At 30.9% G+C, this 16,007-nt stretch overlaps 1 protein-coding gene across 1 annotated transcript in view; it reads left to right on the top strand.

Annotated features, from left to right (window-relative positions):
* The window catches only part of LOC112598825 (FERM and PDZ domain-containing protein 4), a 95,448-nt gene extending 80,902 nt beyond the window's left edge, over window positions 1–14,546 (top strand). Inside the window, 18 exon segments of the mRNA XM_025345496.1 lie at window positions 6,081–6,249; window positions 6,312–6,425; window positions 6,706–6,954; window positions 7,023–7,142; window positions 7,217–7,356; window positions 7,466–7,685; window positions 7,762–7,839; window positions 8,152–8,256; window positions 8,323–8,452; window positions 8,816–8,952; window positions 9,021–9,106; window positions 9,193–9,526; window positions 9,604–9,801; window positions 9,887–10,100; window positions 11,091–11,550; window positions 11,552–11,684; window positions 11,926–12,078; window positions 13,968–14,546. Coding sequence (XP_025201281.1) covers window positions 6,081–6,249; window positions 6,312–6,425; window positions 6,706–6,954; window positions 7,023–7,142; window positions 7,217–7,356; window positions 7,466–7,685; window positions 7,762–7,839; window positions 8,152–8,256; window positions 8,323–8,452; window positions 8,816–8,952; window positions 9,021–9,106; window positions 9,193–9,526; window positions 9,604–9,801; window positions 9,887–10,100; window positions 11,091–11,550; window positions 11,552–11,684; window positions 11,926–12,078; window positions 13,968–14,312 — 3,385 coding nt within the window. The 3' untranslated portion in view covers window positions 14,313–14,546.
* The last annotated feature ends 1,461 nt before the right edge of the window (window positions 14,547–16,007 follow it).

The raw sequence follows: 16,007 nt of genomic DNA, 5'->3' as shown, positions 1-16,007 counted from the left end.
CTATCATAATGATAATAGTTTAATTTTTTTTGCCTACGGAATATATTTATGCTTGTATCGTGCAGCTAATCCGCCGAAGATATAATATATTTCTTCTCGGCGTGTTGTTATTATATTCAGTTGGAGTTACTATAATATAATACTAATAATAATAAGAAGAATATATTTAAGTCGTTTGTGTGTATGTTTTCAATGGGATCCTCTTCTCCCTCCTCCCCGCCCCTAAGATGATCACACTGGCGCAGGTAGTCGTCTACAAAACATGCGAGATTCCCCATTATTGCTATTATATATGGTTTCTACCAAGTATAATAATAATGGAAAAAAAATTGGAAAACACACACGGTCCAGCACACTCGGCTGTCAAAAAAATTCTTCTGCCTTGTATACGCATTTGGATTTTTTTTCCTATACATACCCCGTGTCCAATTCGATTTGCAGAAAAGGATCTATATTATTTTTATACACGTTAATGTGTGTGTGCGAGTGTTAGTATATACATTTCGCAGACAAAATAATAGATTACACGGCCGTAAATAACTGAATGTCAATTTGTGATTGACCCAGTTCGGAAAGTATTAAACGCGCGCGTCGTATATATATATATATATATATATCGTCATTAGTTTTGACGTTTTTATGGCAACGGCAAGAACTGTAACCATACTTATTCTTCGCAACAAATTAAATTATTGATTGTTTAGAATATTATTGAAAATGTATAGGTAGAAAACCATATTTAGTCTATAATATATATATGATACAAAAATAATGCTTGTTTTTAAATCTGCTGTAAACATATTATGATCACGTGCATCGTGAGACCTAAAATATAATACGATATTCAAATGTTGTAAATTTTAATCGACATTTACATTGTGCATACAATTTAAATTGGATATACTCGTATAGTGACGTTTGGTCACTTTAATTGGTATATGTCATCATTTTAAACGTAGGTATCGAAAAGTAATCTAATGTAGAGTAGGTAATATATAAACCTATATACCGAAATCAACGAAATTGGTAAATAAATTCGATGTGTCACCAAAAGGCAAATACTACGATTATTAAGGTATTTATTAGATTCTTACTTAGTAGAATACAAATCGATGCTCGTTTTGTTTTGATTCTTAACGAACGAGAAAACAAATGACGATTTATTAGAATTATAGACTTGCCAAGATAAAAATGAATTTTATTTAAGTATGAAAAAAATAATCATTTTATTTTACTTTATTTACATGTTTGTATTTCTTGTAAATCAATTAAGTGCAAGAAAAATGAATAACTTATTAGAGATATTATTTTATTAATATAATCGTTAATGTTTTGATAAACCCAATTTTCCATTTTGTTACAAGTGAGTACTTTGTTACATACTTTCCTATACCCATACGTAAAATTTTAGAGAAGGGCAAAATGAAAAAAATTCTCAAATGTAAAATAATAAGGATTTAATGTTATTTTAACATATAAATGTAAATATGCAGTTATGCTAAGTATAACTATTAATGAAATAATAATTGATATTTGTACTGTTATATATACAATATACGTATAATTAGTTAAAATACATTTTAATTAGTATAGAAAAAAAAATAGAAAATCAAATAATACAATCAAATCTATTTTTCGAGAACAGTAGTCTAATAAGAACTGCAATTTTTTTTCGTTTCATCCCAAACACATTAATGATACCCTAAATAAAAATATCCTTATTTATGTTCACTTTTTCGTAATGAAGGCTCATCATACACAACCCATTTCAACGATCTTCACAAAAAGTCGACCTAAGTCACTTTTTACTCTTTTTAATGCACTGACTGATCTTTCTAATGTGCATGTTGTTAGAGACAATGATATAAAAACTTTGTGTATTTAAAAAATCAAAGGGTAATATTCACAATGAGCCAGTAAACCAATAAACAAAATTTCATCACACTAGGATTAGACCAAACTTTTATCAATCCAATACTAAATACTGATACCAAATATTAGATTCCTCTATCATATTTTTCAGCGGAGGCAAGTGCCCTGTCTTGCTCCTCTCCAATGGGTGCCCGTGTCTATCAATTAATTTCTATAATCGATTAGCAGCTGTTTTCTGTCAAAAATAAAATCATTATTAATGATAAACTATACCGTAAATATTATAAAACAAATTGATAACACCGGGTGGATGACAGGTTAAATACAATATCGCAAGTAGTGATAATTCACCGAAGACTTGCATCGTTCAACAAAATACTCGTAAAATATAATAATATATTAATAGTAATAATAACAACACAACTATTATGATGGAAAATAACACGATCATAATATTACAAAAGTTTAATAGGATTTGTATCGTTTACTTGGTTCGCTTTACACATTTAACGCGACGAAAGTAGAGATGTTTTCAAATTCATTCTGACGGCCTTATACGTAATATAAACCGTTTTCGTTTACTACTGTGGTTATTCGCTCGCATCGAAATTGAGGAAAAAAACCCATGAAAAATAAATTTAAATTATATGAGCTTTACATTTCATTTGCGTTAATATTTGTTAGTTTTTCTTTTTATTACCCGACTATTGATAAATATTTTGACGTTTTATTTAATTTATATTGTTGGGTAGGTACTAACCAGTATAAATTAAGTAGACTGTATTTTATCCATTCAAATGGGTATTCCAGTACTTGAAAGTATGTAGTTCTCCATTAGTTTACCCATGGTTGTTGAGGTAGTAACTACACGTCCTACGATACAGTAAATCTAGAGTTAAAAAATCTGTTTTTTTTATACACACTATGGAAATTATTAAATCAAATAAAAGTTGTGAAAAATTATGATACAATAGTGATATCAAAGTACATTGAAAGAAGTCCACGATGAAATGCATGGAAGAATTATACACCGATCTTAAAAAAAAAAAAACTCCGAATCAAAATCCAATGATATTTATTCTAAGAGATAATGACAGAATTGTAATTATTCAATTTTTGATCATTTAATTATTTAATTATTTTATGAATTATCGAAAATTGATTAATGAGTGACAAATCAAATATTACTATTTTATTAATATTATTTATTATTGTTGTAATGACTATGGTTATTATCAGTTTTCTATATTATGTTACAGTAGGTACCTATAATTGACAAAATATTAAATAGAATAATTATATATGGCAATAGCATGGACTTTTATTTCCGCTAGATGTTTTGGGGAGTTTTTTCCTCTGATTTGTCTTTTGGGTTTTTTTCCCCGTCTACCGGCTAGTCGTTATTTTCGTGATTGAATAGCAGTACATATTTTGTATATTATATATTAATACGCAATATATACATTTATTTCTGTATCTGTATAACTATATGTCTGTATAATAATTACGTTGCTACCCTCATAATTAATGTCAATCATGTATTATATAAGTACCTATTCCAATACGTGCAAAAAACCAAATGAATACTATTCCAATATGTTATAATCTTTTTAGTTATCTAGTATTTTGTTCCATTGTATATATATATAGACTTATGATTTATCGCGTAATTAGGCATCTCACCATTTTAATAGTTGTAAATATCGCATTTTTGACTTTGCAATTGCAATTGATGTTGTCATTTTGAATAGGTTCATTTTTTATTATTATTTTTGTTTGTTTATTATTGTTGTTTGTTGCCCGTTAATCAATCTCCTGCATAATAAAACATATATAAAATTAATACGTTTGCTGTTTCGGTTTTTTTTTTCAAATTAAGAAACAGCATTTTTGAAAACCACGTAATATACATAGATTACCGTGATATATACCAAATAATAAATAATAAAAACTGTAATTGACTATGCAGTTTAATTATAAAACTTCATTAAAATTTCGAAAAAAATTTATTAAGGGTGGTTAAAACTGACTATCTATTCAATTAATTTCAACGTAAATTACCCACTATAGAGTAATAAAATAAGCAAAACGTATAAAAAAAAAATGATATTATACTTTATCCAATTTATCATATTTTCATTAAATATATTTTTTGTGTTCAAAATTAATTTTTACTAACTAATTACCAGCTATTTACTTAATTAGGTGTGCGGCAGATTATAATAATATAACATTTATTATTTTTATAATAGTTAGACAGAAAAATATATGACAGCATTGTAAGTATAATAATAATAATTTATAATGTGAATAAATAGGTGATAGGTCATATTTAAATATTTGCATTTCGTTTTATCACTATACTATAGTAAATCACATTAAATACTATCACATGGCATATATTAAAAAGTAATCGACATAATTAAATCGGCACATTAAATTAATACCTATATTATACACCAGTAGACATCATTCAGTAAAAATAATTTCCATAAGAAAAAACCTTGTCTTTCCGCGAAAAAATTTCACAGTTATTAACAATATTAGAAATAGTTGATTGGTGTTAAAAAACCAAAAATCGTATTTATTGCGGACATAATTTTATTTTTGTATAGGTTAATATTTTTAACAAATTCAGCTAAATTAAATCAATATTTTTGTTTCTGGAAAATGTATTAAAACTTGTCGTTCGCAGATAGGAATATTTAGAATATGTCTAAAGGTCGATGCGTATATTAATTAACAGCTCAATAAACTTTCATGCAAAAACTATAAATTGGCCGAAAATAATGATAAAATATATAAATATTCATAAAATAAAAAAGTTTTCCAGTCTAAAGGGTTGATTGTCCCGCTCGCCGCTTTTCGCACAAACGCCCAACTGTAATAATGTAATACTAAATTATAGAAGTACGTGCGTTTTAATAAATATCCAATAGAGAACAATTTTTGGAATCGTTTTCGCCAGAATTGTTGGGAATCCACGATAGTTACAAGAATAACAGTTAATTTACTAAACGCTAACACGACATAAGCGAAAAAGCTCTCAACCGAAGAACGATAATAGGTATTAGCAGTGACGTTTTCCATTTAAACACGTACAAACAGACACCCGACCGTTTATGGTTGTGGCGAAATTCTATATTTACGTTATGAATCCAATCATTAAAATACTCAGAACAACAAATGCGGTATATGTCATGATTTTATTTTGATTATCATTACCATTATTATTTTGGTTATTACCATATGGTCGTTTTCTTTGCCATAGAAATTGCTGCTCGCCGGCCGATTGTGTTCTGTGAATATCAAATTATCAAATATTATAACTCGCTAGGATCGGCAAATGGACTAGAACATAATATATTATGTGACGTCCAAATGTGCGTATTCTGAGGGCCGTGCGTTACTCATAATGTGATAATAATTAATAATATTCGCACCTATAATACGAAGGTCTATGTGACATTTATTGTATGTATACATGACTTATTGTTGTAGGTGTTTTACGTTTTATCCTTACGTCGACTTGGTAATTCGTATAATATTGTTGCCTATTCATGCATTTGTTTCTGTACAGTAAATTTCAGCAAGTCCGATCGGAAGATTTTAATTTTAAAAACGTATTCCATTTAAAAATATTTATTAATACGGGAAAACGTGCATATACATTATTTATGAGACAACTCAAATTTAAATATATAGCTCGAATTTCGTTTAATTATTTTACTTTTATTTTTTTTTACGATAGCTGTACGGAATTTTAATGTGTGAAATCTTATTTGGTATATATATACTAACTTTTCAACAAACACGACTTTTAATATGAAAATATTAATAAATCAAATATAATATGATTACTTTCGTCTTTTATACTATTCGAGGATACCGAAGATAAAAATATTGATTCATAATCAGAATAATATTTGAACAAGTAAATTGTACATCGATATAAATATTATTATAATAAAAACACACGCAGTTCATCATTTGGGTACTAAAATTAAAATGAAATCGCATACATATTAATAGAGAAAGCATTATAAAATACCTATTCAATTTGACCTTTTATTAATTAATAATTGCAGTTAAATTTTATGTAAAACTTCTATATTTTTGTTGTGTTCAATTTTATTCAACAATAAATTTGAATACTGATTAAATTATTTGTACTTAAAAGTATTTATTTATTTTTTTTTTGGTTACAGGTTCGTTACCGAGGGAGGACCTAGTGACACTAAACTTTTACCCGGTGATCAAATTCTTCAGATTAACGATGAAGATGTTCAAAATGGTCTTAGGGATTATGTAATACAACTAGTGAGATCTTGTAACGAGACAATCACTTTACTTGTGTGTCAACCTCCCCTCGATAATGTAAGTTTTTTTTCACTATTTATATTGTTGTTAATTGATAATCGTTTTATATTTGATTGCAGTCAGCTAGGAAGTCGGCTTTACTGAGTTCAGCAAAAAAAGCTAAGCTCAAATCTAATCCGTCTAGAGTGCGTTTTGCAGAAGGAGTTCTCGTAAATGGTTCTCCATTATGTCCGGTGAGTTATATTACTTTGATAGCATAATTTAATATAAAGTTTATACACAAAGATTATAATTCCAATCCAGTTAGGTCGTTTTAAATAAATCGATCGACAATAATATAATTTAATAGCATTACTTACGAGAATGATTTAAAATGATTTATAAGCATGATTAAGTACAAAAATTATGTATTATGTAAGAGCATCGCAGTGATATTTTCGAAAACGTAGAGAATCATTTATAAATAATTTAATAATATTTATGTATATACAACATTGTATCGTTATTATGTAGGTGTCGGCGTTCAGTGGAGGTGACCCGAACATAGCATTGTTACCCAATGTGCTCAAAGTGTTCCTGGAAAATGGACAAACCAAATCATTTAAATACGACTCAACGACCAAAGTAAAAGATGTCGTGGCTTCGTTGCAAAACAAATTGTGTATTAAAGCCGGAGAACACTTTGCGTTAGTTCTCGAACAAGTCAAAAGCCTTCGTAGACATAAACTCACGTTACTGGACCCCGAACACACTTTAGCTAGGGTAAGCGTCTCTCGATAAAATTATTTTAATATATTAATTTTAATACATAGATAATTTCATGCCAAAAGGTTGCGTCGAGGCCAGGCTCCCATAATCTTAGATGTTTATTCCGAGTGGCATTCGTGCCTAGAGATGCTTGCGACTTGGCTCAAAAAGATTTGAACGCATTTGAGTACTTGTACTTACAAGTAAGTTTTACGCAGCCCAATTGTTAATACTCGAGATTACTCCCCTGACTGACGCCATTCTTTTTTTTCTGAAGTGTTGTAATGACGTAGTTCAAGAACGATATGCCCCGGAACTCAAGTATGACATAGCTCTACGATTAGCTGCGTTACATATCCATCAACATGCTATGGCTAATAATATTCCCTATTGTAAAGTCACGGTCAAAGCTATCGAGTAAGTACTACTCACGGTGTTATAGATTAATAAAATTATTAAAAAAGTTAAATTAAATACATCGTATCAATAATAATTGTTAATTAATATTATTTTATTTATTAAATAGACGGGAGTTCGGTTTAGAAAAGTTTGTACCCATATCGCTCATGGAGTCGATGAAACGGAAGGAATTGCGGAAGTTACTAACACATTTATTGAAACTTAACCAAACAATGACGGGTACCAATTACAAAACACTTACAGCGTTACAAGCAAAACTTTACTACTTGACCATCATTTCTGAATTGCCCAGTTACGGTGCAAAATGTTTCTCCACCAATGTCCGGGTAAGTGCATTAACAACAGATCGGGTAAATTCAATTTTAATATAAAATTAATGATAATGATATTGTGTGTCTATAGGATTGCAACTTAGAAACGGTGATCCTAGTTAGTCCTAAAATGGGAATTAGTCAGATCGTGGGACTACGTAACAGTATGGTAAGCATCTTATAATTTCACTTATATAGTTTGCGTACAAAAAAATATGTCGGCTATAAAAAAGTATTATCGCTTCGTTTGGCAATTTTATACATGTCGGTATAAAACATAAACTGATATACCTACGCGTTAATATGATAAAGTTATATTGTTATACTCGATAGAGTTCCGGAACAGTTCGCTCAATATGAACAAAATTTAATTTATTTCTACGTATTGTTCTATCAATGTTAAGTGGAAATAAGGATTAGTTTATAAACTTTTACAAAATTATCGCCTTTATTTACTGAATATTATTGATTTTCTTTGCAGCCAGTGCCTTTGGCAGATATTGAACAAGTAACGATGGTAAAAGTACAAAAAGACGATCAAATTTCAAGTACGGTGACGTTGTATTTACAAAACACAGTACAAAAGGTAAACACAATAGCTATTGAAAAACTTTATCATTTTAGTATTAATGTTCAATGAATATTCTTTTAGGAAGTCAGTTTTTGTATGGAAGACCGCGATACTGATGAATTTATACTTGTTTTAAAAGGCTATTTTAAACTTTTGATGTCTATGAATTTGCCTATCGATCGGGAAGGTGATTTATTACACACTGACAGTGGTAAATAACAATTGATATTTGAATAAAATAAAATGTATTTTACTGTGTTATTAACTTATAAAAAATAACATAAATCGTGTATCAGTATCACTATAACTATATACATTCAGATAAAACATAAATTTTATTAATATGATTAGTAATACTTATTTACTAGTATCTATTTTGTACCTTTATCATTTTTCACTTTGAAAGTATATTACTTGATGACACAAAAACTTAGTATATTTTTTTTTTTTTTTTAAACGTCTATATATTATAATAAAATATTAAATAGAACTAATAGTATACACACCTTAAATAGCGAATTACTATAACCACATGCCAATAAAATTGACTAAATTATGTTTTTTGTTATTTTAGCACCACAATATTATTCTCATCATATTGTGAAACCGACACTTTGGAGTTATGGCCCATCAGCTATGTACGCCAAAGAACAAGAAAAATTAACTAATTTTGCTTTTTGTCCAATGTACACTCCATTCAAACACGAAATGGTCGGTATAAATAAATAAACAAAAAAAAAAAAAAAAATTATAAAATTTATAACTGTAATTATTTTTAGCTCAAACCAAATGACTACGGATCTTTAAACAGGACAATATTAACTGGTATGCAAAATGGAAATGTAGACAACAATATGAATACAATGTAAGTGTTTTTTTTGTATTACCTATGTTTTAAAATTAATTTAAAGATTAACATGTAATCTTAGTATAATAATATAATTTTTGTAGGTCTTTGAAAAAACATGAAAACGGTAATTTAGGGTATAAATCGAACGGTGATATAAAAGATAAATCAGGAATCGATGTTCAAAGCGTAGTTTCCATAGAAATATTGGAAAGTGAAAATAGCTTTGTGGATACTCATAACGAAGAAGTACTAAGAAGAGTGGCCGAGATGCAAGAATTAGTGGAAAACTCTGAGCAATATCTGAATAGACATCAACGCGAATCCAGCGACTCGGATGGTTCTCATATATCTTCCGACGGTTCGGTATCGTTGCCACCGCCTCCGACCAACCTGGGTCAACTTAAACACAGCGATTCGCTACTGTTGTTAGCTCAAGTGCGTAATATCTTTTGGCTAGTCGAAATGTAATAACCATTGGCCTATTTTTAATATATATTTGTGCATATGTATAGAAGGGCACCGAAGATAGCATAACTGCCGCGGTCCAAGCGTTGAACTTGGGGGATCTCGAGAGCGACACTGAGTCAATAAATACACCCTCAACCAGTCCTTCGCACCAAGAACGGAATCGCAACAGGGACTCGGACATAAGTTTCGGATTGCACAGTCCGGAAGGGTTGGCCGCGAGTTCGGGACACGAAGCACTGCAGGTTAGTGATAGGTTGGCGATGAACGGGACGCGCTTTTAGACGTGTATATATCTATATGTATAATATAATTGTGTATCGACCGCAGGAACTGTGGAAGAACCTGCAAGAGGACAACCGGTCGTTACCTAGAAGCAGTCTGTACTTAGAACCAGACTTGATAGATTTGACTTTGATACCGCCACCTATTGAAGAGACGAAAATCAATCAGATAAACGGTTCCAACGCAGGTAGCCAATGCAGTCTACCGCCTACGCTATTCGCCGACTATGACCACCAACAGAACGCGGACAGGTTTCTAGGTACGTGTAGATTTATAAAACAAGTTATACGCTTAATAATCAGTGATAATTAACTTCAAGATTTCTAAAAATAATGTGTCCACAAAATTTAAAAAAATATTTATTTTTTTAGACTTGCAAATTTGTTTTTACTGTTGAAGACAAAAACAACTTTTATATAATTTAAACTGTATATTAGCGTATACTATGAAAATTGTACTAATAGTATACATAAAAACTTTTTTACGTATTTCTATATGTATATCTAGGTATGCCTACTACAGTTTGTTATATCATATTCTTTTATTAACAGCACACGTTTAGTACACATTTTTATTTTTATGATACAATTTTAATTTTTTTACAATTTAAAATTAATAAATAAATATTATTTTATTTTGTTAATTTAAATTCAATTGTATTATTTTTTATCTATACAACAAATAAAGATCACATTGCATCATTACTTTATATATAGATATATATATAAACTAGTGGGTTACCCGTCGCGACTTAATCCGCAAAATTTTAATTGTTATATAATAAAAAGAAGTAATTTATGGCAATAATTTTATTATAAAATTATCTATAAACTACACTTGGTATATTTTCATTTGGTGCCAAAATTACATAACTTGTGGGCATACTGACTCTGGAGTATGCCACATACAATTTTCCATATGAAAAAGCGAGTCTAAAAATGTAAACTAGAGGCTCACAGCTTATAAACGCTAACTCATCAATGTAAATAGGTATACAAATTACACGTAAAATTTTGGTTTTTGCCGATATCAGCTCCTTAAAATCAAAATTTTGAAAAATCCTTTCTTAAATTTTTAATGTTATTCTACCCTCAACATTTCAAATCGATAGCTCTAATAGGTTCGGCTTTGCGTTGAATACGAATTAGTCACTCAAGACAATCTCGTTTATGTATATACTGATATATAATATGTATAAGTATATCTCTGGATTTAATTTCATACTGAGCGGCATTTATTTGTAATATAGACTCTGTACTGGATAACGGGTTCAAAAACCACACGAATCTCATGAGTTTGGACTTAGAGTCGTTTCTGGCCACGATGACCATACCGCCTCCACCGCCTGCGCAACAGACTTCCGGTGACGGGCGGCTGGAAGAGAAACGGTCCAACGCGGTGTTGACGTCCGAAGAGATATCTTCGTTCATAATACCACCACCCCCTCCAAAATCGGTGGCATCGTCGTCGATCATGACGTCGACAGCTTCGGACAGCGTCACCGAAAACCAGCAACAACACCATCACCAACACCGACAGTCGGACTCCGGCGACGAGACGGATGACCGCCGTCGCCGGAGCGTCGGCCAGACGAGGACCGTCGCGGCTGGGGCGTCTGCCAGCGCGGCTACCACGCCGGACGGCCCGTGCGCTGCCACCAGCGAAAAGACGCTTCCCGGTTTCTCGTGCTGTTCGAGGCCCAGACAGCAGGTCGGACTCTCAACCGCCGTGCCTGCCCACCCGGGCTCAGAACATGACGCTGCCTCGCGTCAAACCCAAGGTCCCGCCTAGGGTGGACTCGACGCTGTCGACGAAACCGCCGTTGCCGCCGATGCCGTCACAGGTATGTAGTTATGTGTAACAAAATCATTGTGTGTACGATCTATGATTTTGAATGTAGATCAATCGCCGCTAATCAGTTTTATTTGTAATATGAAACTGTAAGGAATCCAAATGTATTTCCAATATCTATATCGTCGGAATGAAAATAAGTCTTTTTTCCACAAGAAACAGTTCATCCCGAATCCCTTTAAATGTTAATTAAAATGCCTTTGACTTGAATTGGTTTATATGACGTGATACAGGAAACGCTAATGCGGAATGGTTGCTATTCGACCAACAGGGAAGCAGTGGCTGTTATCAACGAACTGACGGGCAGACTGAACGAGTTCGGCGAACAGTGTAATGTAGCCCAAGCTCAAGGCGGCGGTACGCATCTAGACGAGACCAAGTTTCAGGTAACGAATGATATTATTATGCGCGTGTTTAAGATGTAGGTGTTTACTAAATTTCAACCTTACTTGTTTCCGTCAATATTTATTTCTTAGACTTAGTTAATAAATTGTTTTTAAAAATTATCATCACCAATTATTCTGAAAATAAAAAACCGGAGATATTTCACTTTTGTAAATTTCAAAAAAATATACCTCACTATTGACTAGGTGGTCACTGTATAATAGGTGTATTACGATTTGTTTAGAACATTGATATTTTATTATATTCAATAAAACGATTTTTAGCATGGCTTCAATGTAATATACATAATTTTTAATGTTAGTAATGTATTAAATATAATTATGTAATATAACATCGCAAATGTAGAAATAAATATTATTTAGTGAATAAAACACTCAAATTTCAATAAAACATTCTAACACCATAAATAAAATACTAAATCACGTATTCTGTGTAAATTTAAAAATTCAAAAATCATTTATTTTAAGAATTTCTAAAAGATAACAAAAATCGATTTATTCAAAATCATATTTTTCATCATTTTTTTTATAGGTTATTTGGCTACGCATTTATCGCTAATGTCCTCATAAAAGTTTCAATCAAATAAAATGTTCTTCTAAAAATTGTTAATAATTTACCAATTGGAACAATCTCCTAAAAAAATACCTAGTCAAAAAGTTGTTCATAAAAAAAAAATTTTAAAAAAAATCATTTTTAAACTAATTATAGTTATTTGGTTAGATCTAAGTTTTGAGTGTTGTTTTCGTCTTCCATAATATGTTTTTTGTTTAAGAGCTGATGGAAAATGTCTATGAGGTATTCGATTATTGGTTAATAATAAGTTGTGTATAAAGTATAAGGGGGGGGAGGTTACTTATTGTATATATAATATTATTCATATTACACACAATGTGTAAGTGGATGTGTCGCCAAGCATTTTCTGCGTATACACATATTATTATAAAATGATAACATCATTAAAATATTATGTTATTCCGCTCGAAAGTTTATTATACTCATGACGTATTTGTGAGTTTTTTTAATTTTTTAAGCAATTTTTAAACTTACTCCACATATATAATATTAATGTCTCCGTTCATTGCGCTATTCTAATTCGTCCACTATATTTAAATGTTGACACCATTAACAACACAGAATAGTTTACTTCATTATTTAGTGGGCAAAAAGGTTGTAATTGTAATCGAGTAATATCACTTGGATTCACGCATTTTTTTTTTTTTGTGTGTGTGAAATATGATGCTGATGAAATAATTTAATCTGCAGACATTTTATCATTTATTTCCGGACTCGACGTGTCTTGGTACCGAAACAGTAATAACTGCAATATTTTTTAGCCCGCTTTTGATTTATGATAATTAATAGTATGTTTTCATCTCTAAACTTGCGTAACGGACGAGTTATTTAATTAATTAAATACATATTATAAGTTGTAAACCCTTAAGTACAGATGCACAATTTATCGAACAAAATCATTTTTAATAATATTTTATACAAATACGCATCAACATAGGTTTATTAATATTAATTAAATGTCATTGTGTACAATAAACGATGTACAGTCTAATCTTTACGTGTTAATATTATATAGACCAAAATAGAGCAAAAATATGTATTAAGTGTCTCGGGGTCTAAAAGCGTTTGTGGACGTTCGCCAAAACGTTATTATCGAGGCAAGCTCTCGAGCAGGTATTAGCAGAATATGGGTGGTGAGGCATTTACACGCTATCGCCAGAGTTATATATGTGGAGGACGGGTGGAACGGGTGTTGTCTGGATTGGTACTCCTCTCCGACACTAACTTGTACAACACGATATATACGTAATGTGGCATGGCATTAATTTGTTTTATTTTGCGCGCGGCCCAAATTCAGGAAGCTAAGGACATACTGTGCCAAGAAGCCAGGCAGCTGGTGACGTCCTCGAAGATCCTGATACGGTGCTACATGAACCCGAAAAGCGCCGAATTCCAGACGAACTTGTCACAGTGCGTGACGCAACTGCGCCGGATGACCGTGCTCAGCGGCAACATGACCAGGCACACATCGTCGCCGCTGCAGACCCGCAACCTCATACTCAAGGTGGCCGACGTGCTGCGCACGTTCCACGGCCTGTTAGTGGACACAGACGTGTGCACAGAAACGCTCACCAGACACGCCGAAGGGCTGGCCAATGTGTTAGCGAAACTGTTGCGCAGCCTCCGGGTGTTCTCGCCATGACGACGAATATCGGTCGAGTCCGCGGGTCCCGACTAGGTGTCGGCGAGCGTCGACCGACGTGTTCCGTTGGCAGAAAACCAACCGGAAAACGGAAGAGGAAATAAAACCTATCGATTTATTTTTAATGTACAAATAATTATTAGGTAAGAGTGTATAGGACGAAGCCTCAAGTTTGTTTGTTTTGTTTTATCATTATTATTATTATTATTTTTTTTTTTTTTTAACGTTAAGTCGGAGCCAAAAAATCGTTTTAATTACGATATATAATATTATAATGTTAAATATATTATTATTAACAATATTATATAGGTTACGTATTAGGTGAAATAGCGCGAAATATTATTATATTATTATATAATAATATGATCGTCGTACATGTGCCCAATTTACGATGACGAAATTACATAGTCATTCGTCGTTATCTCCTCTGTACTGTCGATCGTTACATCGAACAATAAATATGTACACAAAATGTGTATTTATGCACGCTCAATCCGTTCGTTGGATTTCCAAGACCAATTATAATTTCATGAAATAGGGCATCCGGGATCGCGGTACCGTCGTTTCGGGTAAGTCGCCCGTGTTAAACAACACAATATCGTCGTACCCGTCGAGAATTATTAGTAACTACGTGTTTTTATTATTATAATTATTGTTTTTATTGTTTCTTTTTTTATTATTATTATTATTATTATCATTATTATAAGGTTGTAGCGTTAAATCTAGTCAAATTTTAGAAAATAATTCGATATGTTCGTTTTTTGAATATACGCATTATAATACGATTTGTAAGTAACGCAAAGAAGATTGTTTCATAAAAATAAAAAAAGTCTAGTTTTTATCCCACGTTTAATAAATGGCATGTCAATTAATCAAAATATTCAATATTTTCGCAGTGCACTTAATAATATTATACCATACGGAAATAGTTCGATTTCACGTGAAAAAAATATTATGATATATTATGTTATAGTAATAATAATATATGATATATACTATTATAGACTTAGTAATATTAATAAAATTAATTGGGTTTTTTTTCTTTTAATACCAACGTTGTTAATTTTCCATTCCATAATATTATTATGACTATAATTTATTTTGTTATTTATTATTTCAATGCGTCACGCAATGTACTATCTAGTATCAATTTTTTAACTGTATAATATACATATTTACTTATTATTTATAATTTCAGTTAGTAGAACATATTTTTTTTAATTTTTTTTTAATTGACTTAGTGTTTTCAACCTTTATCATAATATCTCATGAACTGTATAGATTTGTATTTGTTTATTATATTATTATTATTTCCAAAACAGACATTTTTTTTATGTATTTTCATATTTTACCGAAAAACAAAATTGTAAAATGTTTAATTAAAAACAAATTTTTGATGAAGAATAATATATGATAATAAAACATAAAATCTGATTAATTATTATTTTATTTGTTTTATTACGATACAGTATTACAACAATTCACAATGTTAACAACACACACTACAGCTGATGACCATTATATAAATTAAATGTCAATAATACCAACCATAATAAAATTAATCCATACACAGAAAAAAATAAACTCACTTGCATAATTTGTAACGAATTATCTTTGTGCACGTGTTTATTTTGTCCATTTGTATAATAATAATACAATTTGTCAGTATAATCAGTATAATATAATAACAATTAT

This window comes from Melanaphis sacchari, unplaced genomic scaffold (assembly GCF_002803265.2).
Source record: "Melanaphis sacchari strain LSU unplaced genomic scaffold, SCAv2.0 Contig0_pilon_pilon, whole genome shotgun sequence".
Taxonomy (NCBI): domain Eukaryota; kingdom Metazoa; phylum Arthropoda; class Insecta; order Hemiptera; family Aphididae; genus Melanaphis; species Melanaphis sacchari.
This window is presented reverse-complemented; position numbering and strand designations above follow the sequence as displayed.